This window comes from Raphanus sativus, chromosome 9 (assembly GCF_000801105.2).
Source record: "Raphanus sativus cultivar WK10039 chromosome 9, ASM80110v3, whole genome shotgun sequence".
Lineage (NCBI taxonomy): Eukaryota > Viridiplantae > Streptophyta > Magnoliopsida > Brassicales > Brassicaceae > Raphanus > Raphanus sativus.
The window spans coordinates 6,903,747-6,925,709 of NC_079519.1; the positions used below are offsets into that span (position 1 = coordinate 6,903,747).

Here is a 21,963-nt window from a genome sequence, read left to right on the forward strand (position 1 = left end):
TTATTTTTTCAGACCGATTAGAGATATACATAACCGGATATCGTAATCCTTGGATGCATGTGTTCTTGATTAGACGACCACTAGTCGTAACTCACGTGGCAATCGCTTTATCACAAACCCAAAGCTAGAAAAGAAACCAAGAAGCCGAGAAAGATCTTTTGGAACATAAAAAAAAAATGTACTTCGCATCTACGGGTTCTTCACGACAATTTCTTTTACCAAACTCTTTTAGTTTTGGGCACAGTTTCAGACCCAGACACAATATTAACTTCATTCGTCCGAACTCAATCTGTTGCAAAGCTCCACACCACGACGAGGAAGCTGATTCTTCCCGGTAATATTCTTTTACATCTCAAGACTTTCTCCGTTCTACTTTTTCCCTTATTTAATCAAACTTTTTCTTTTGTTATATAACTATAGGGAAAATGAGAATAAGCTGGCAAAATTGGCAATTGCGACGTTAGCGGTTAGCGTTTTGGCTTTGGGATCCGTTGGAGATGCATCTGCGGCTAAGAGCGGTGGAAGGATTGGCGGTCAAGCGTTTCGATCTTCAGCTCCTCGGCCTCCACCTAGAGTTAACAACCGATCGAGGTAATTAAATATTATATTTTTTACTTGAAGCTCTTAACTTATTTTTAGTTATTTAACTCTCTCTCGAAAGAGAAATCAAAAGTACATGACACTTGATGTTGTTATCTCGGTTCTATTTATTCAAGATCTATATTTCTTTCTGCATACTCTTAAGCATAATACATTTGTTACTGGCGGTAAAAAAAGAAGCATAAAATTTTCTTTTCTCCAGATATATGAAGAGGCTTCATGTATGAGCCTCAGCTGGCTTATTATAGCCCATTACAACTAAACTTTAAGGCCCTTGTATTTTCTATCATTAATATAGTTTGGATACAAGACCACCAGATGACCTTGGTTGTGTAGATGTTTCCAAATATAAACTCAGACAACCGTTGACTTCATAAATCAAATTTATTTGTTAATTTATAACACAACCAAAAATGTTATAGATTTTACTTTTTAGACAAACTAGATTCTTTGTCGGCGCTACGCGCGGAAAATAGGTTTAAAATATTTTTTTACATATGAAATCTTTAATTAATATTAAGAATTTATTTAGGTTATTTTCCTCCTTGAGAACTATTTTTTTTTGTAATTCAGATATATTATATATAAGTTCGTTGTTAGTTTTGTATGTCAAAAATGTTCAGAAGATATTGTTCAATAAGTGAACTTTTACTTAAGAGTTTGACTTTCTTAAAAGTTTTTCTAATTAAATATATTATATACAATTTTCAGTACATAAAGAAAATCATTTAGATAATTTTTGTTCAATTAAATTTTTCATAAACCTTGATATTGATTTATTTGTGTCAAATTAAGTTAAAAGCTTCATAATTGTATTTGGATAGTTTCTTCCCTATATATGTGTTACTTTGAGAAGATATATTTAGATATAGCCATTATTTTGGAAATTGATATAACAAAAAACGAAACTAATTTGTGAACAAAAGCTTAGAAAATCTGACATCCAAGTAAATAATAAAATTAGCTTAAATTTCAAACACAATTACCGCAGCTTCCTCACTTCTTATGGCGCACACATTGTGGTAACTGAGAGCTCGTATGGAGTTGGAACAGAGAAGCCTTAATTGGGGTGTTCTTTAGAAGAAAAGGACACATAAGAAAGCAATTCGTCAGACTTATAGAGCCACATAAAGTATCATTCTCCTATAGCAAAAAGAAAATTTTGTTTTTGTCTAGACCCACCGGTGAATTATATGAATAAAAATTCAGCAACATCTAAGGGTTCTTCCATGAGCTTTGGATGAACTGAAAGCCCTTTCTAAAAAAAAGCATTATCCACTAAAACGGGCACTCCAAAATTTTAGCAGAGACCCCAGAAAGTGACACAGTATCTGACATCAGCTCCACTAAGAGAAAATATTGTACCTAGAACAAAAGAGAGCGTACATGACAGAAATTATGACTCTACTCAGTGTATACCAGCCAGTAATTGTTTATCTTTTTTGAACAACTCCGCCAGTAACTGATAATATCTAAATTTACCAACTCTTATAAAATAAATATGCTTAGTAGATTTTAAAAAAACTGCAATGATAGGAAAAATAGTTTCCACCATTAATCATTAAATCAACAGAATAAAAAAACAAAAAGCAGTATGAGAATATAATGAGAATATAATATAGCCTACTATCCCTGATATGTAAGTATATAAATCGAAGTTTCTGGGATGTCACCAAAATATTTCCAAGAGATTTAAGAGAAAGCATCTGCCCGGAACAATTCCTTTGTTGACCTTCATCGTTTACATCCATCAGTTAAGTCTACTCTTCTGTGGACCATCAGTTAGAAAAAAATGGGTTTGTCAACTTCATACAACAAAAGTATTTGTAGATGAGGCAAATTATTTCCTCTACCAACGTTCAGCAATTCAGAATGAGCTATTTACTCTAACCATAAACCCAAAATGCTTAGCGCAGCAGTTATAATCATCATCACATGACTCAAACTTCACTCCAACAGCTGGGGCATAACCATCTTCTCTCCAACAGGTTAAATAAACAGTATGGCAAGAGCAAAAAGCAAATTTCTCTTCCTTATTAATGGGCTTAGCAGTTGGTCCGAATCATATGGTTTGCAGAACACAAAACAACACATACGTAATTGGCAAACCAAAAACAGAGTTTATTATAATGCTTACAGTGTTTTTCTTAGAAATGATGAAAATTGACAATTGAAGAAAGAAGATGAAGACAATAAGAGTTTGCTTACGATTGAGATCAGAAAATGGTTTAAAACTTTGTAATCCTAATCGTTTAACTACGCTTAACTAAGGACATATTTCCTTTTTCAATTGTTTTCCAAAACTAAAGACAAAAAAAAGTAAATAACCAAATCTTTTACAAAAAATATACTGAGTTTACGTTAGAAAAGTTGTGTATTTCTCATTAGCTCTTGCCACTTATATATAGTGGTTGTCACATAAGGTTTTACATCAAAGAAAATCTACACAATGAATACAACATTGACTACATTCAATACAATATCAAGACTTGGTCAAAGCTCATAAATGCTCCGGTTGAATGGATCTTCATCTTGACAAGTCTCGGACGGAATGTAGACGGATCGGATAAACGGGTCGGATGTAAACCTCCTTGGTCTTGGTTATGAGCAATCCACACAATCCATACAATGGATTATAACACTCCCCCTTGGATGTCATAACCATATCGGGTTTGTAATGTGCTAACGTTGCCTCATTAAAACCTTACTAGGAAAACCCATTGGGACAAAACCATAGTTAAGAAAAAAGAGTACAACACACATTACTCCCCCTGATTTGGACATCACGGAAGGTCCTTGAGTCTACGCAAGCCAATCTGCTTCGTGAGCTTCTTGAATGTGCTGGTGGGAAGTGACTTGGTGAAGAGGTCGGCTGAGTTCTCACTAGACCGGATTTGAACGACATTGACCTCCTTGGCTTTCTGCAACTCATGGGTGAAGAAGAACTTGGGTAAAATATGTTTGGTCCGGTCACCTTTGATATACCCATCTTTGAGTTGAGTAATGCAGGCTGCATTGTCCTCATATATGATGGTCGGACCATTGTCCTCGACCATACCACTATCTGATCGGATGTGTTGGGTCATAGACCTCAACCATACACACTCACGACTTGCCTCATGCATGGCTAAGATTTCTGAGTGATTAGATGAAGTGACTGCTATAGTTTGTTTCATGGAACGCCATGATATTGCAGTACCACCATGAGTGAACACATAGCCGGTTTGGGACCGAGCACGGTGTGGATCAGATAAGTAGCCTGCAACAGCAAAGCCTACTAAACCATCTTTGGTTTCATTGGTATAGAATAGACCCAAATCCTTAGTTCCTTGTAGGTAACGTAGGATATGTTTAATTCCGTTCCAGTGCCTTTGGGTCGGACATGAACTAAAACGAGCTAGGAGGTTGACGGCAAAACATATATCTGGTCTAGTGTGGCTAGCCAAATACATTAACGCTCCTATGGCACTGAGGTAAGGCACCTTAGGACCCAGGACATCCTCATCATCCTTCTTAGGACCGAATGGGTCAGTGTCCATTCCAAGGGACCTCACAACCATTGGGCTGGTCAATGGGTGAGCCTGGTCCATATTAAATCTCTTGAGTACTCTTTCTATATATGCCTTTTGATGCACAAGGATTCCTCCTTTTATGTACTCAAGTTGCAATCCCAAACAGACTTTAGTTTTACCTAGGTCTTTCATTTCAAACTCTTTCTTGAGACATTCAACTGTTTGGGCGATTTCCCCAGAGGTTCCAATGATGTTCAAATCATCAACATACACTGCTATGATAACAAATCCATTGTTTGCAAACTTCTTTATAAAGATACATGGACTGATATGGTCGTTCTTATATCCTTCTTTGGCAAGGTACTCGCTCAAGCGATTGTACCACATTCGACCACTTTGCTTAAGTCCATATAAGGATTTGTTCAGCCTTATGCAGTGTTCTTCTCGACCTTTGTTAGCTTTAAGCTCAATACCCTCTGGTAATCTCATATATATTTCATTATCCAGTGGACCATAAAGGTATGCAGTTACAACATCCATTAACCGCATATCCAAATTTTTTTTGATGGCCAGACTTATTAAAAATCGAAATGTAGTTGCATCCACCACAGGGAAGTATGTCTCCTCATAATCGATGCCTGGTATTTGTGAGAATCCTTGTGCTACAAACCGTGCTTTGTATCTTACAATTTCACCATGTTCATTTCTCTTCCTCACAAATACCCACTTATATCCCACTGGTTTAACATTATAAGGTGTCCGGATAATCGATCCAAAGACATTCCTTTTCTTAAATGATTATAACTCCACGTTTATGGCTTCTTTCCATTTTAGCCAATCTGATCTTTAAGTGCACTCTAGTATAGACGTGGGTTCATGATCCTCATCTAAGTCCATCATTTCAAGGGCTACATTATATGCAAATATATCATCGATGTCGACATCTTTTCGGTTTGATTTTGTCCCAGACATTAAGTAGTTAATCGAGATCTCATCATTATCAATGCCTTCAGTACCATGAGGCCCGGCGTCCCGAACCCCAAGTGTTGATACTGACGGCATAGCCATTTCGGCCTTGTCTGGACAATCTATGACCTCGGTTTCTTTTGCACCTTTCTTTGTTTTCCGAGGTCTTTTATCTTTGGAACCAATTGGTCTACCACGCTTGAGGCGTGCCTTAGACTCAGTAGCCACTTGATTGTGTCCATCTTGGACATCAATACTTATTGGTGCATTACAAGCTGGTATATAGGACTTAATTACTCTTTTCGGGTCAGCAAAGGAATCAGGCAATTGATTAGCTAGCTTTTGCATATGAATTATTTTCTGGACCTCTAAATCACATGATTGAGTCCGAGGATCTTGCCATGATAAGGATGTTTGATTCCATATTATTTCTTTGCCCAGCTTGTTATTTTCTACCCCTAATGTTGGGTACTCTGATTCATCAAAATGACAATCAGCACATCTGTCCTTAAATAAATCTCCAGTAGTAGGCTCAAGATATTTAATAATGGTTGGAGAATCAAAACCAACATATATTCCCATCCTCCTTTGAGGTCCCATTTTTGTTCTCTGTGGTGGTGCAATAGGAACATACACAGAACATCCAAATGTTTTAATATGGGACACGTCTGTCTCATGACCCGAGAGTAATTGGGATGGAGAATATTTATGTTCACTGGATTGCCTTATGCGAATTAATTCAGCAGCATGTAAAACTGCATGTCCCCAAGCTGATACTGGTAGCTTCGACCTCATGAGTAATGGTCGAGCAATCAACTGGATTCTTTTAATGAAGGATTCGGCCAATCCGTTCTGTGTATGTACATGTGCCACGGAGTGTTCCACACTTACCCCCATGGACATACAATAATCATTAAAAGCTTGGGAACTGAATTCACTTGCATTGTCAAGACGTATAGTCTTTAGACGTATAGATTTAACCACCTCTGCAGTAACAATCCAAGCTTGGTCATGGAACCAAATAGATGCTGCCGTTGAAAAGACTGTTATAGGAAAAAAGAAGCTAACCATCAATAGTTTTCTAAGTTCAAGGTTTGTATCTGTCGGAACCGACTTGGATCACCAATTATAACAGCTGGAACATTGCTAGAAACATAAACAGCCAACGGTTCTTGCCACAAAACAAACAGTTGCTAGAAACAGAAACATTCATTAGAGAAAGAGTGGGCATGCTATAGGATGTCTTGTGTTTGTGTGGTTATACCTCGATTCCTTTTTCAGCAACCTTTCCAGAGAGGAGTGATGAAACATTATCCAAAAGAAAGCGGAGATCAAAAGGCACGTTTTCGAGCTCAATCCTTCCCAACTCAATCTTTGCCTGATCAAGAACCTCGTTTATCAACGATATGAGACCTTTTCCACTGCCGTGAGCGGTTTCAGAAGAGTCCATTTGTTTAGCGTCAAGATCAGTGTCCATCAGCAACTTCAGCATCCCTGTGAAAAACAGACCCTTACATGTTTTCAGCTCCAGAGAAACAAAATCCAAAAAAAAAAACAATTATTAAGTTTGCTTGTTATTTACCTAGAACACCAACCATTGGAGTACATATCTCATGAGAAACAGTGGCTAGGAACTGACCAATCACACACACACAACTAACATTTGTTCAAAATCATAAGAACTTGATTAAGGGGGTAAATATATAGCACAAGAAGAAGAAAACTGACTTGTGACTTTGCGATATCAGCAACCTCTGCACGAGCTTTAAGCTCCATCATTTTCTGAAAGTCCTCTTCAACTGTAGCAATCCGATTAATGGCTTCATTAAAGATCCGCATCTCTACACTTAGCCATAATAATATGTGATTCTCAAGAAATCTGGATCCATATTTTTCAATCAGAATCTTACAAAAATGAAGATACATCACATAAACTCACTTAGTCACATACATAAAAGACATCTAACAAAAATAACATGAAACAGATTGAAGGAGATATTGGATATACTCACTCATAATTATGTTCGTGAAGAGCATGTCCAAAAATCAAAATAGAACGTATTCATGTGAAATAAACATACCATAAAGATCATTCTATAAAAATTGGTTCACAGCTCCACATAAGCAAGAAAACAAAAACGATAAGAACATAAAAAAAAGAATTAAAGAGGATAAAGATGTGACCGAAGCCAATAGTGTATTTGTGGTGAGTGATCATGTAGTTCCTCTCGCGAAGAAGGTGTTTGGTGAGATCGAGCTGCTGCAAGGTAGTTCGTGAAGAAGTTGGTGAGATCGAGCTGCTGCAAGGTAGCGATGTGAAAGTTGATCGGCCAAGACAGGGGAGACATCGATGTTGAGCTGAGCCACTGGAGCCTTTCTGGTGGATAAAGCCGCTTTGGTTGCTATTGTTTGATGTTTTTTTTTGGTTAGTTCTATATAGGAGAATGTGGAAAGGAAAAATAAAGGAGTGAATAAAGACATCATTAAATTGATGAATCAGTGTGGCTGTTACGGCAATTACAGAGGAACAATGAAGTGAAAGAGGCAGAGTTCAAAGACGTTCCGACTGAACATAGGCTTAGGGTTGTTGGATTTAATATGGGCTGTAACTAAGTTATAACGCCCAATAAAAAGTCCCGTTTCGCTCTTGTTTCGTCAAAGACGTTGGTGACATGGCGAGAGTTTGGTGAGATGAAACTCTCCTATTGGCTGATTTAATTAATCTGACGTGGACAGCTTATCTATGGATCTTATTTCCCTTTTAGTATAGTATAGATGATTGTCATGTGACTGTTTCTGCAGTTTTAAATGCCAGTTTCATATCCTTAATTAACGCAGTTTTCTTTTCCAGGACCAACATCTACGTGAATCCTCCCGTTGCACCACCTTTGATCGGTGGCTATGGATATGGATACGGCGGTCGGGGATGGTCACCGTTTTCCTTCTTTTCCCCTGGTCCTGCGGTGGCAGTTGGTGTCGGAGGTGGCTTCGACCTCCTCGTTCTCTTCATGTTTCTTGGAGCTGCTTCAGCCGTCGCTAGAAACTTTTTTCGATCAAGAAATGAAGAAGACGACGAAGATTACTATTAGGGCTGGGGAAGTATAAAAATAAAGTTGCTTGTGTATATGTTGTGTTATTATAACAGTCTGTAGAATAATGATATTGAACTCAACTTGCTAACTTGTTTATTACGTTTCACAGAGAACATGTATATATACAACGAGATTGACCGACTTAGACTTCTAGTATTTATCTCTAAACCACTCGTATATATCTTTTATAAATCAGGATATTATACTAACATATCGGACAGAATATACTACACCAATACACCCCCTCACGTTGGAGCGTGCAAGTCTTGAACGCCCAACTTGGACAGTAGAGTACGAAACTGATCACGACCAAGCGCCTTAGTGAGAATGTCTGCAACTTGCTCAGTCGTGCGTATGTGATGAAGAACAATCAGACCAGCCTTGACAGCATCACGGACAGCATGACAATCATTTTCAACGTGCTTAGTACGCTCATAGAAAACATGATTAGTAGCAATGTGAATCGCAGCTTTACTATCACAAAAGAAACGCGTGGGCTTAAGTTCAATATCCAATCCTTTTAAAAGCTTTCGTAACCACTTGACTTCTTTGAGAGTATCAGACATACAACGATACTCAGCTTCAGCGGACGAATGAGAAACTGTGTCTTGCTTCTTAGTTTTCCATGAAATAGGAGAGTCCCCAAGCATAACAACGAATGCACTTAACGAACGACGAGTGAGAGCACAAGAAGACCAGTCTGAATCGCAATAAATCGTGAGAGACAAGTCGGGAGAGGAGGAAAGCATGATACCCTGACCAAGAGAACCCTTAAGATACCGCACCACCCTCTGAGCAGCATTCCAGTGTGCTTCCAAAGGTGTTTTCATAAACTGAGACAGTAAGTGAACAGAGTAACTAAGTTCTGGTCTTGTATGGACCAAGTAGATTAGACGACCCAACAAACGCCGATACTTAAAAGGATCAGCTAACGGCGGACTTGTCTGCAAGGTTTCCTTCGAATCAAGCTTGTGACTCTGTTCAAGAGGTGTAAGAGCCGGCTTGGATCCAAGATTACCAGTATCAGTAACAATGTCTAAGGCATACTTGCGCTGGGAAAGAAATATACCTTCAGGACCTCTGCTCACTTCGATTCCCAAAAAATACTTAAGCTTACCAAGATCTTTCATAGAGAAACAATTGCTGAGATAATCTTTAAATTTCTTCAGCCTATCACCATTGTTTCCACAGATAAGAAGATCATCAACATAGACTAGCACCCGAATTTCATCACCATTCTGAGTGTATGAGAACAAAGAAGCATCATCATAGGATTGCACAAAACCAAAACGAAGCAGAGCATCTGACAACTTTTTGAACCAACAGCGAGGTGCTTGCTTAAGTCCATACAGAGACTTCTTAAGCTTGCAGACCTTGTTAGGATGAGTGTGACGAAACCCTGGAGGCAATTTCATATAGACTTCTTCCTCTAGATCACCATGAAGAAACTCATTATTGACATCCATTTGATAAACCTACCACTGTTTTGAAGCCACCAAACGCAACAACGTACGGACAGTCGTCATTTTAACTACCGGAGCAAAAGTCTCTGTGTAGTCCCTGCCTTCGACTTGCTTATTACCCATACAAACCAGCCGAGCTTTATACCTCACAATAGTACCATCGGCGTTGTACTTTATTTTATAAACCCACAAACTTCCAATGGCCTCTTTACCAGGCGGTAAGTCACAAATATCTCAAGTATCTGCATCCTCGAGTGCTACAACTTCAACAACCATAGCATCATCCCAGACTTTGATCCCAACAGCATCTTTGAAGTGTTTAGGCTCTGTTCCAGCGGTTATCGCAGCCAAAAACACTTGATGCTGCGGAGAAAAATCAGTATCTGAAATAAATTTTGTCAGGGGATATAAGGAGATACCTTGAACCGAAGACGAGGACTCAGATTTTGTAGTGGAGTTGATGAGAGCGTGATGGGTAACTGGAGTAAGTGCTTCTGCATCCTTAAGTCGAACTGAAGGAACATGAGGTCTGTGACCACGACCAAGTACTTCTGTGTCAGCCGGAGGGAGACTAATCACTGTATCTTCTTCTATAGACGACACCCCCTGTCCAACAACATCATCTGATATCTCTGCATCTCCTACATCTGAAGCTATGTTTTCTGCAGTCTCTGTGGTTCCTGTGTCAACGGCAACTTCTGGTACAGGAACCAGATTTTCATTGGGAACAGGAGGAATGTTAATGTTCCAGTCATCATCACAAACAACTGTAGGCAACGAAGGAGAAGAAGGCACTGGTTCTTTCTCCGCAAAAGGAAAAACATGTTCCTGAAACACCACATCTCGGGAGACCAAAATCTTCTTACTGTCAACATCATAAACTTTGTAACCCTTTTTACCAAAAGGATAGCCAAGGAAAACACACAACCGACTCCTTGGGCTGAACTTATCTTTGTTTCTTGGCATGCGATGTGCATAGCAGGCCGAACCAAACACACGAAGCTGGCTAAGATCAGGCTTGCGTCCATGAAGAATCTCGTACGAAGATTTCCCTTTGTGAATAGCAGATGGAGTCTGGTTAATGAGATGCGCCGCAGTAAGTACAGCTTCACCCCAAAATTTGACAGGCAAACTTGCTTGAAACAATAAAGCTCTAGACACGTTGAGAATGTGTCTATGTTTACGCTCCACTCGACCATTCTGCTGGGGAGTAGCAACACAAGAGGTCTGGTGGATGATACCTTTTTCACGAAAATAAGATGTGAGACACATGAACTCAGTCCCATTGTCACTCCTAACAACCTTGACCATCTTACTAAACTGCTTTTCAACATAAGCAACAAAGTTTGTAAGTACTTTGCGAACTTCCGATTTCTCCAACAACAAGTATGTCCAAACGGCTCGTGAGAAATCATCTACAATAGTCAAAAAGTACAATGCACCGCAAGTGGAAGGTTGACGATACGGTCCCCAAACATCAACATGAATCAATGAAAAAATGTCATTTGATTTATTAGAACTATCGGAAAAAACTCCTCGAGTTTGCTTGGATTTAAAACAAATATCACAAGGCTGAGAGCCAACAGAAGTAGAAGAAAACATAGGTAAAGCCGAAAGCACTGAAAAACTAGGATGCCCTAAACGCCGATGCCACAAAGTCTGATCAGATGAAGCCTCGATTGAGTGTATCTTCGCGGTAGCAACATCCGTCAAGTAGTATACCCCATCACGCTCTTCACCGGTTCCAATCAGAGTCCTCGAGAAACGGTCCTGTAAAACACAAACAGCATCAGTAAAGGTCGCAAGACACTTAGTTTGTTTCAAGAATTTTGAAACTGAAAGCAGAGTGCAGTTTAATGCAGGCACAAAGAGGACGTTTCTCAAAGTAATTTTGCTTGAGAGCTGAAACACTCCCATACTGACGGCATATGTCTTACTACCATCAGCAAATCCCACCGAACAAGATGGAATAGACACAACATTAGTCAAGAGTGAGAGCCTCCCAGTCATGTGATGAGAAGCTCCAGTATCCAAAGATTACCACACGTTATCTTACCAGACAGTTTATCCGCACTGGACTTTTCTTGAATCATCTGAGAGAGATCCTTCCATTGATCAGATGTAAACTCAGGAAAAGCAGACGAGTTTGAGCTAGTAGCATGTGCAGCAGTAGCTTGTCCTCTTCCACGTCCACCAACTGAAGAGCCACGACCAGCTCTTCCACGACCACGACCTGAGCTTGCTCTGTCTGAGCGTTCCTGAAACCAATCTGGAAAGCCAACCAACTGCCAACAGTCCTTCTTCTCATGACCACTCCTGTTGCAATTAGAACAAACAAAACCACGATCTCTGTTTCGTAAAATAGACGAATCAGACCGTGAACTTCCTTGACCATCACCACGCGAAGCAGAGTCTGTTGTACGAGCAAGAAACCCGACTGCATCTTGTTGACCATCACGACTTCTAGACGAGTCAAGCCTCTGTTCCTCCCTGATCACTTTTGAGTACACTTCTCCAATACTTGGTAGAGGATCCATTCCTATGAGTGACGTACACAAACCCCCAAAACGAGAATCATCAAGACCCATGATAAATTGATGAACCTTGTCATCGTCTCTTTCTTTCACAATCTCGTTTGCAGCTCCGCAAGTGCACAACGGCAATGGTCTGTAAACAGCATATTCTTCCCAGAGTGCACATAATCTACCGTAATACTCCAAAACGGTTTGACCCTCTTGACGACAAGCAGCTTGCTGAGCCTTGATCTGATGGATCCGGACCTTGTTCCCAACTGAGAACCGCTGCTTGAGCTCAGACCACAACTGAGCCGCATCTGAGACGAACGTCACAGAAGCTTTCACCTTGGGTTCTATCGAAGATCTTATCCAACCTATGATCATTGAATTGACTGCCATCCAATTCTCATAATCTGGACTTTCACTTGAAGGTTTCTTCAGAGTACCATTGATAAAACCTATCTTACGTTTGGCTTGGAGTGCGTTGAGCATCTCGTTAGCCCACTGGTTGTAGTTATCACCGTCCAACATGACTGATGTGATCTTAACACCGGGATTATCCGATGAGAACAACATATACGGTGACGCAGGAACGGCGGAATTTGAGTCTTTTCCTGCATCTGATACGTCTGACTTCACAACACCTTGTTCACCAGACATCTTCACGAAAGAAGAACTTGTTCAAACTATGAACTCTCACGAACACCTTGAATTGAGATCTATAGCTCTGATACCATGTAGAATAATGATATTGAACTCAACTTGCTAACTTGTTTATTACGTTTCACAGAGAACATGTATATATACAACGAGATTGACCGACTTAGACTTCTAGTATTTATCTCTAAACCACTCGTATATATCCTTTATAAATCAGGATATTATACTAACATATCGGACAGAATATACTACACCAATACAGTCAAATATATATATTCTGTCACGAAAATTACGATGGAAGAAGACTCAAATAAATACTTGATGGTTTATTTTGTGTTTTTGGTGTTAACTAAGAAAAATAATTAGAGCTAATACAAGTATCAGTAAATCAGGTAGATAATAATAGTAACAAATAAAATACAAAAGAAGAAAATCAAGAAGAAGACGAAGAAGGAAAATGAAAGTCAGTGAATTAACAAAAATCATGAAGTCCGGTTAATACTAAGTCCCTGAAAGAGCCAATGAGGCCTCTTCTTCTCTCGGTCCAACGACGTCGTACTTGAGCTGCTCATAGGCGTGGTTGGTCCGCTACTTTCTTGGTTATTACAATTAATAGTGTTGCTCTGATTATTACAATTATCCGATGATGATTTGAATGATGTCGTCGACGAGTAATCCATGTCCTTGTTCATAGAGGAAGAAGACATTCCAATGCTCAGTGTCAGTTCTAGCTCGCTCTCTTCAATATGATCCGTTACTGTGTTCGTGGCTCTAGCCACATTTTCGAGGCCTATGCCTGACCAGCTTCCGGTTCTCTCTCTTGGACCGGTTTGGTCTTGGTTGTTAGTAGTACAGTATTGGCTTCTATGTTTGAGTTGCTCCATCATCTTCTTCTGTATATTATATACTCTATGCAGCTCTTGTACCTGCGATAATCACTTTGTTATATATATATGGTTCTTATCTCAAAGGTGTATGCTTGATGTCGGTAAACCAAATTGGTCGGAAACTCAGTTCGTCAAAATATTTAAAATATACGTTGATAATCATCATAATAATTATTATTTGGACCTGAAAAGATCTAAACCCAAATTGAACAGGAAACCAAATCCATATGTATGCGATATATGCATGTGTTATGTGTAAGTATAACGTACCTGTTGCTTGAAAAGATCTTCTTGGGCTTGCATTGTCCGTCTGATGGACTCAGCATTTTGCTTTTCAAGAAACCTATCCATTGACCTTAGAAAAAAAACTCCTTTCTCTTCTTTGTCGTCAGTCAATTTCTGCTTTGAAGATTTCCGTTGACCATCAACACCAAATCTGACGAATCCACTACAATCAACACTCTCTAAGCCAAATGAGTTTGTCGTAATTCGCTCAACGATCTTTGTTCCCATACCTGAAACGTAGAGTCACACACTTAATAGCCATTTGATGATTGATGAAACGCACACAAAAAAAAGGAACCCTAGTTTCACTTAAATTGTATGTGTAGGTGTGTGTGCGTGCGCGCGCGTGCGTGCGTACATGTGATTATGATGTTGATGGAGTAATCGTCATAAGCCACTAGTTCTTCAAGTGAAGGGTTTATAGACAAAAGAAGGTTGACTAGTGGGACACACTTTTGAATTTAATTGGATTCTCTCTCATGGTCTTTTGACCAAAGCCAAGTATTTCTATTAACAGAATCAAAATATCTTTCTGATCACCACCGTATCAATGGATAGAGCAAGTTAGACCACAAAATATTGGTGTTCTAATTAAAAACAAGAGTTATTAACAATCATAGAAGTAGAAGATTTACAATTCTTCAACTGAAAATGACTAAGGTTAGTTACTTTTTGTTTGGTTATTCCAATTGAAATTTGCTTGTTTATTACACTCTAGTTATTTCAAAGAAAAATTAGTGATATAGTTCATACTTTACATACAACTAATTAACGAGCTGAATACTTCGCTAGTGAGTATCTAAGTTGTGCCTCCATGACAGAATTAGACACGTACCATTTGTTTCATGAACATTGTTATTTACTTTATGCAAAATATCTTTTAAAATGTGTATTTAGTTCTATATATTATCCATGAAAAAGCATTGGTATGATAAGGTATGAAAATAAGATATCTTAAATCATGTAGCAAACGATTCGAAAAAATATATTTTAAGTAAATTGATGCGAAATATTAGCATAATCTTCATTTTCACTACTAAAGTTTTAAAATATAATATTTCGAGTCATCGAATTGCTGCAATAAAGTGGAAATATGTGGTGTAGGTTGGCAAAGGACGAAGGGAAAAAAAGACAGCATGCAAGTTGTTTATTTTTTTCCTTTTCTTCTGGATAAGCATCGCTTAGTTTGAAAATGATTAAAAAAACAAGGAAAAACATCAATAAACTCTAGTCGAGCAGTTGATCCAAAAAAAAACTCTACTCGAGCAGTCATATTTTACCATTCAGTGTAACTTGATGAACATGCTAATAAAGCGTAATTTTTTCATTAAAATCAATAAATAATAATGTTAAAAATCATTAAAATATGAATATATATGAATTGGTCTCATCGTTCACAATGTTCTTGCATTCATGCGGAAAGGACTGTATCACCTAAGTTTCCACTTAAACATGTTTCCTTTAATGTTCTTAAAAGTTGTCTACACACATATCATGTCAATAATTTTTTTTTTTCATGTCAATAAATTATCTCTGACTCATGTACTTACATCAATCTATATACACACGCGCACACGGACAAAAGAAAAAAACATGAGAAGATCTATATTTTGTAGAGAACCAAATTAGATAACCAATCAGGACAAGAGAAGGACAATAATTTATTAAAAGATAAGGTTTCTGTTTAATACGTTTTGTGATATAGTACATGTATATTTTCTAAACAAAATATCTGTTTCGCTATCAAAGTTTCGATGACTAACTTTACTCTCTTCACGGTGTATGATATGTTAAGAAAAAAATAATATAAATCTTCACGGAGGTCTTGAAGTCTAAACCAATTTAAGAAAGCCAATGTAATGATTTTTTTACAAACACAATATATACGTTTTCTGGTATACAGAATGATCTGCTCGATTATAAGTAAACACACACACATATACATGTATAGCAATCCTTTCTATAAATTGTTCATCACCTTCATCGATCCGTAAAATACCCACATAAATTATTCATATATATATATATATTATATATATATATATATACGGAACATATGATTTCTATAAAACTTACCTGAAAAGAAGGGAGGCCAAGCTGTGATTCTCTCCAAAGAAGGTCATTGATTATGTTCTAAGGCTCTGAGTTCATGCCAGAAAACTCACTTAGAGAAGCTTATAGAAGCCCTTGCAAGACGCATACACTTACCTTATGCTATATGTGTTTCTTCACCAATTCGCTCCAAAGTATAACTTAATAAATAATCCAAAATCTAAGAGATCACTTTAGGACTTCGTCAACAATCAATATAGGAGTAAAGCAGTGTGGAAGGAGAGAGAGATGGGGCGAGAGAGGAGGGGGATAATGGGAATTCACAGCTAAGGAAATGCTTATAATAACTAAAAGATTAATAAGCAAATACTCCCTATATAGTGATGGAAGTTAAATAGTTTTAAAGGGTTAATTTTGACAGGCTGTGATATTTGTGAAGGAGGCAAGGAAAATGCCGAGGGTTTTCATATGCTAAAGTTTTTATGTTCATCTAAATCTCCACTCTCTAATAGACAGACAAAACAATAACTACTTTTTATATAAAATATTATAAATTCTCTAGTATACCTTATTTAAATCTCGAACTTGACAGTCCTTTATTCTCCGAGAAGATGAACCTTTCTGATAATATTCATTCAAGAGTGAAATACAAGGTTGTTACACAAACTGGCGGATAACAAGAATTTCCCAGAACCAAGAGTCCAAAGACAGGCAACTAAAACCCACGACGGGGCAGCTTACAAACACAATAAGATAAGGCTAAACTAAGACGGGAAAGACAAACTAATGCAACAAACTTCCTTAATGATAAAAGCAATAAGCTGGATAAATCGCTGCTGTCTTCGGACAACCATCCGATTCCATCCACTTGTAGAATCCAAGACACCCAAGACACCAAGTCTTCTTAACCCGGATCTATCGTTGCCGCCTATGGCCTGCCGAACGATACCATCCCTACTCGCAACTAAAACCGGGCCTTCACAAACCGACAAGAAGGATCGCTTCACGATTCACACAACTTTCGGATACGGTCTGAACGTACTCTCTGACATTCACTTTACCATTAGATAGAAGCCCACCATAAACCTCCAAACAAACAAGCCTCGAGGGTTGAAACCAAATTGATACCATCATTACCGAACAGATCGACGAGAGATCACTGCAATTACCACTACAGAAAGAAAATCACATCAGAGACATCACCAAGCTGACTCGTGGGATCACCAGGAATAGACGAGAGGTGGAATCAGATACACCGACTGTTGCCGGAGCTTTGAAGGTCTGTTCCAACTAGTTACACCAGATCCTTCGATCCTTGTACACTAGCCAAAGCTCTTCACCCCTGAAACCAGTTCCTTTATCGCAAGACCAAAGGTTCAACCTTTATGAAGCACACGATGAAGCATAAAGAGAAAACCATAAGAGGCTTGCCTTCAGAGCATCCACGAGACAAATCACCACCTAAACCAACACAGATCTACGACGCGACCCGAAGATGAGAACAGCCCGAAATGTCACCTTTCACCAACCCAGATCTACAACCTACAGAAGAACTAAACTCCAGATCCACTCTATACTATGGAAGCGAAACTAACTGACCGGCGGTGGTGCTATTGGAGCCACCACGCGCCGGTCAACGGACGATCAAACCTCTTCTTCTCTTTCTTCTTCTCTGTTTTGCTTTCTCTCTCGTCACCGGCGGATGTTTTTTCTTAGATGATCATCTTTTTTTTTTTTTTTTTGAAATGAACCTTTTTCATTAACTTATATGCCACAATATAAAATAGTGAAAGAACTTTTTTCACCATGTTGTAATTCTAACTTTTAACTCAAAAGATGAACCAATTAACTCCCAAGAATTCACATATATTAGGTATTACTGATAATATAGAATCCTAAGTCTTGTGAAAGACGATTTGATTATGAATATTATATGTGTATAGTATCGTGTATGCAGCGGTATGAAAATAATTGGATGTGTTGATATAATATAAAACTGAGAAGATCAAGATGATTTGGACAAATGATGAACAAAAGAAAATGATTTTTAGCCAAATATATTCCAGACAGTCCTCACTGGACATGATCAAGATATATGCATGTAACCATATAAAAAACTAAAACAGATAAATATTATATAACAACCAATTGGAGACAAAGCTTCTATCTTTTGTAACAAAATAGTGTCGTTTTGTATTATTTTTGGGAATTCAAATTATTCCAATTTCTGTGTATTCTTATACCAATATAAATGTAGACGTATATATTCTCCACCATCATCTTCCGTACTGGGTATTATGATAGTATCCAACCATACCCAAAAATCTCATGATTATCTTTTTTTAATCTGACACCAAGTTTAGTGAGATAGATCCTCATCATCCTCTTATAGTATATCACTTGTTAGCATTTTTATAAATGGAATAATAACTTTTCAGTTTACTTTCGCTTTCTCCTGTCTTGTGTTTTTCAACTTGCCTACATATGAATAAACTTTTGTATACATTCGATGGAAACAAAATTATATGGTTGATGTTTTACGAAACTTAGATTCATATAACAATTTCGTATCATTACTCTAGTGACTAAATGCATTTTAAGCTGACCAACCAAACATCTGAAAGAACATTTTAGTTTTAAAAAAACATCTGAATGAAGATCGTACAGAAAATGCATAAGTTTTTTATATTTCGGTTAAGACTTTAACGTTTGCTGACATTATCGAAATTTGAATTGATGAGGTAACACCGAATACGTTAGAAGTGATAATTTTGCTTAAGCTTCTATAAATACATGTTAAAATAATTCTTGATTTACTGGATATGATTCGGAAAATGTTGACGGATTAATAGCTGACCAATTCATAGATTATCTAATAATGATCTAAATTTTGAGATAAATTGAATGAATATAAACTGTGTGAAATGGTTCGCTTTTGTTCTAAAATCCATGGCCATTGAAAAAAGGGACCATAACAATTTCCCATAAATATAATTTAATTCATAAGATTCCAAATTAAACCCCTCGAAGAAAAAAAAAACTATCAGCATATGAATTTAGTGACATCTAAAGTTTCATCATAATTAAAAATATATTTCTATATTTTACTCTGGCTTGTCTTCTACTTGTTTCGCAATCTCCTCTCAAAGAGATCTCGTGCTAACATGGGGTACTTCGATTACGCACCGACTTATCGTAGTTATATTTGAATTAGTATACACATTAAATATATAAATGATAATGATTAACTACTACTCTATTGAGTTATACTCACATATAGTCACATGAATATTTGAATTAGTATACTCTATTTGAATTATTAATAATGTTGTTATGTTGTATAATTATCTCTACGAAAGATTTAGCATAATGAAATCTATTATCAACGAGTTTAATTTGGTCTAAAAGTTCGTCAATCTGTATATCAATCTCAAAAGATGGCAACGATACTAATTGAGTTTTATAATGGTTATGATTGGTAACAATAGCATAAAATATACTAATATTTCCTCTCTATCATTTTAAGTGAGTTTTAAAGATTTTTATTTTGTCTTATATAAGTATTTTTCTCGTAATTTTAGATAAATTAAATTTTATTTGAAATTTGTAACCAGTTACAAAATTCTATACTTTTATTGGTTGAATTAATTTTATATAATATTATTTTATGTAACCAAAATAAATTACATAAACAATTATATTTTCTAATTTTTATATTAAAATCTTAAACATCACTCGAAATTTAAGTGATACCGAAAGAATATTTTATATTGGAGTTCATAGATCTAGCCAATCTTTCAAGTTTCAACTAATTGCCGGTGCATTAAGAAACTCAGCTCATCGTGTTTTGCTATTGCAATTCTTGATTACAGATCCCAAAATGATTACTTTATCTAAAATATTATTAAATTCAAAAATTTTAAAACTATATTGATCTGCGGTTAATATTTAATTCCAGGATGTTGTAATAAAAAATCAAACGATTCCTTCCGCGGATGCATGCGTATGTTATTAAATTAAATAAGCAGTTAAATGTGATTATTGTAGAGAAAAAGAGCTGGCTGGATTAGGCGGAGCCATGTGAGATGAGAAGCAAGGAGGAAACTCATACAAAGTCATACAGTATTAAAACAATTAGCTATATTATTATTCTAAATTTCTAATTACACCCAGACCGAACATGATATCGTCAAGTACAATACTTAACAGTAATTAGGGGCACGATAATTGCTTCTATTGGCTTAAATAAAATCAGATTTCTTTAGAGTTCCAAAGTTTGAATCTGCAGGTCAACATCTAAGTTTCGAATAGTACATCACATGAATTATTGTCTGTTTATTCTGTATATACAGACCAATACTCGCAATGTTTTTCTGTGAAATAAATGAAAGATAAACTATAGATTTGTCCGCCTCAAATTGGATAATATTATAAAAAGTTCAGAACACACGAATAAGAATAGACATGGGTAATTAGGTACTATACATGAATAGCATTTTGTTGCACCGTAAATAAACAACAATTTTTTATCCTTGTTATACCTAAACAGTCAACTATTTATACTAAACCCCTGTTTAGCGTTTTTTTATTTTCATCTCCGATATATTTTATTATTTTCACTTCTAAAATAAAACAAAAATTATAATAAAAGTGAGATATGCTTAAATGTATTTTTCCAAAACAATAATCTAAAAATATAAAATAAAAATAGAGAAGTTCTATTTCTTCATTTATAAATAAAAGAAAAAATAGAAATTTTTATTAAAAAATAAATGAAGGTGAATTGAAATAATTTTAACTCTAAATGGTATTGTATTATGGGTCGTATATGCTCTAACGAGTCATAATCGTTAATTTCTACTCCCTCTGTTTCATAATAAATGTCACTCTGAGCTCATTTTCTTGTTACACAAAAAGTGTCACTTTACAATTCCAATATAAATTATTACTAACTTTCAGCTGAAAATTAATTGCAAACTGCATTGATTTTATAAATAATTTTATTTATCTAAAATACTATTGGTCAAAAGGTATAATTAATTACAACTTACATATATTTCAACAATTTTCTTAATCTGTGTGAAAAATGTCACAACGACACTCTTTAAGAAACGGAGGGAATATTATTTATATAGGTCACAATGGTGAAAACAAGGGGGTGATTTGGTCATTATTATTTTATGTGAATAATGTAAAAGAACGAGAAGAAGACCTAAAGTGAAGTGACGGCATGTGGAAGCAAAGAGAGAGTTAATAGATTTGGGATTAATAATAAAAAGAGTTAGCACGCGTTGTAGCCTTTCTAATAGACATTGTGGGTCCTGCTCCTACCCCACTATAGTGACTATACACACACACATCCAGATTTGTCTTTTATTTGTAGAGTTTTTTTTTTTTGGTCAAAGAAAAAAAAAAAAAAAAAAAAAAAAAAAAAAAAAAAAAAACTCTACAAATAAAAAGACAAATCTGGATGTGTGTGTGTATAGTCACTATAGTGGGGTAGGAGCAGGACCCACAATGTCTATTAGAAAGGCTACAACGCGTGCTAACTCTTTTTATTATTACGTTTTGATGCAGCGCATCCTTTAACTTGCAGGCCTCTGTTTTGATCCATTGAAACAGAGCCTATAACGTTTTCTTTTAAGTTGGGCTTTGGTTTTGTTTTTCGGTTATTTCATTTATTTCTAGATAAACATTAGTTAGAGATAAGATAGGATCTTAGGAGAGATTTAGTAGTTACGCTATGTATATATTGACATACGCGTCGTTGTAAAAAGTTCACCTCATTATTGAATTATACAGAGCTTTGAAGCTTTTCTCTTTGCTTGTTCTTCGGCATTCATAGTTTGAATCAACGAAAACAGGAACCAAATCGACATTCGGGTATTCTTCGACTAAACGAATTCGTTTTGATAACTTACGCTGCGCCA

General features: G+C 36.6%; 1 protein-coding gene, 1 long non-coding RNA gene and 1 other non-coding gene across 4 annotated transcripts; 1 reads left to right on the forward strand and 2 right to left on the reverse strand.

Moving 5' to 3' along the window:
• The first annotated feature begins 114 nt into the window (after positions 1 to 114).
• Positions 115 to 13,145, forward strand: LOC108827352 (uncharacterized). 2 transcript variants are annotated; one of them, XR_008938822.1, is made up of 4 exons: positions 115 to 334; positions 421 to 591; positions 7,930 to 8,219; positions 13,068 to 13,145. XR_008938822.1 is itself a non-coding variant. In XM_018600732.2 (3 exons), exons 1-3 carry the CDS (start codon positions 177 to 179, stop codon positions 8,165 to 8,167), a joined length of 567 nt encoding a protein of 188 aa, XP_018456234.1. In that variant the 5' UTR covers positions 115 to 176; the 3' UTR covers positions 8,168 to 8,311. The 2 variants fall into 2 exon arrangements, 1 of the variants encoding a protein (XP_018456234.1); XM_018600732.2 differs by lacking the exon at positions 13,068 to 13,145 and having other exon boundaries at positions 7,930 to 8,311.
• On the reverse strand, positions 6,488 to 6,893 carry LOC108827353 (uncharacterized). Its single transcript, XR_008938824.1, has 3 exons — positions 6,807 to 6,893; positions 6,661 to 6,712; positions 6,488 to 6,572 (listed from the first exon to the last, which is right to left on the reverse strand). It is a non-coding gene; the product is annotated as an uncharacterized LOC108827353 (long non-coding RNA).
• A 42-nt stretch (positions 13,146 to 13,187) lies between the features above and the next one.
• LOC108828599 (uncharacterized) lies at positions 13,188 to 14,258 on the reverse strand. Its single transcript, XR_008938823.1, has 2 exons — positions 13,967 to 14,258; positions 13,188 to 13,735 (listed from the first exon to the last, which is right to left on the reverse strand). It is a non-coding gene; the product is annotated as an uncharacterized LOC108828599 (transcript).
• Positions 14,259 to 21,963: the final 7,705 nt, after the last annotated feature.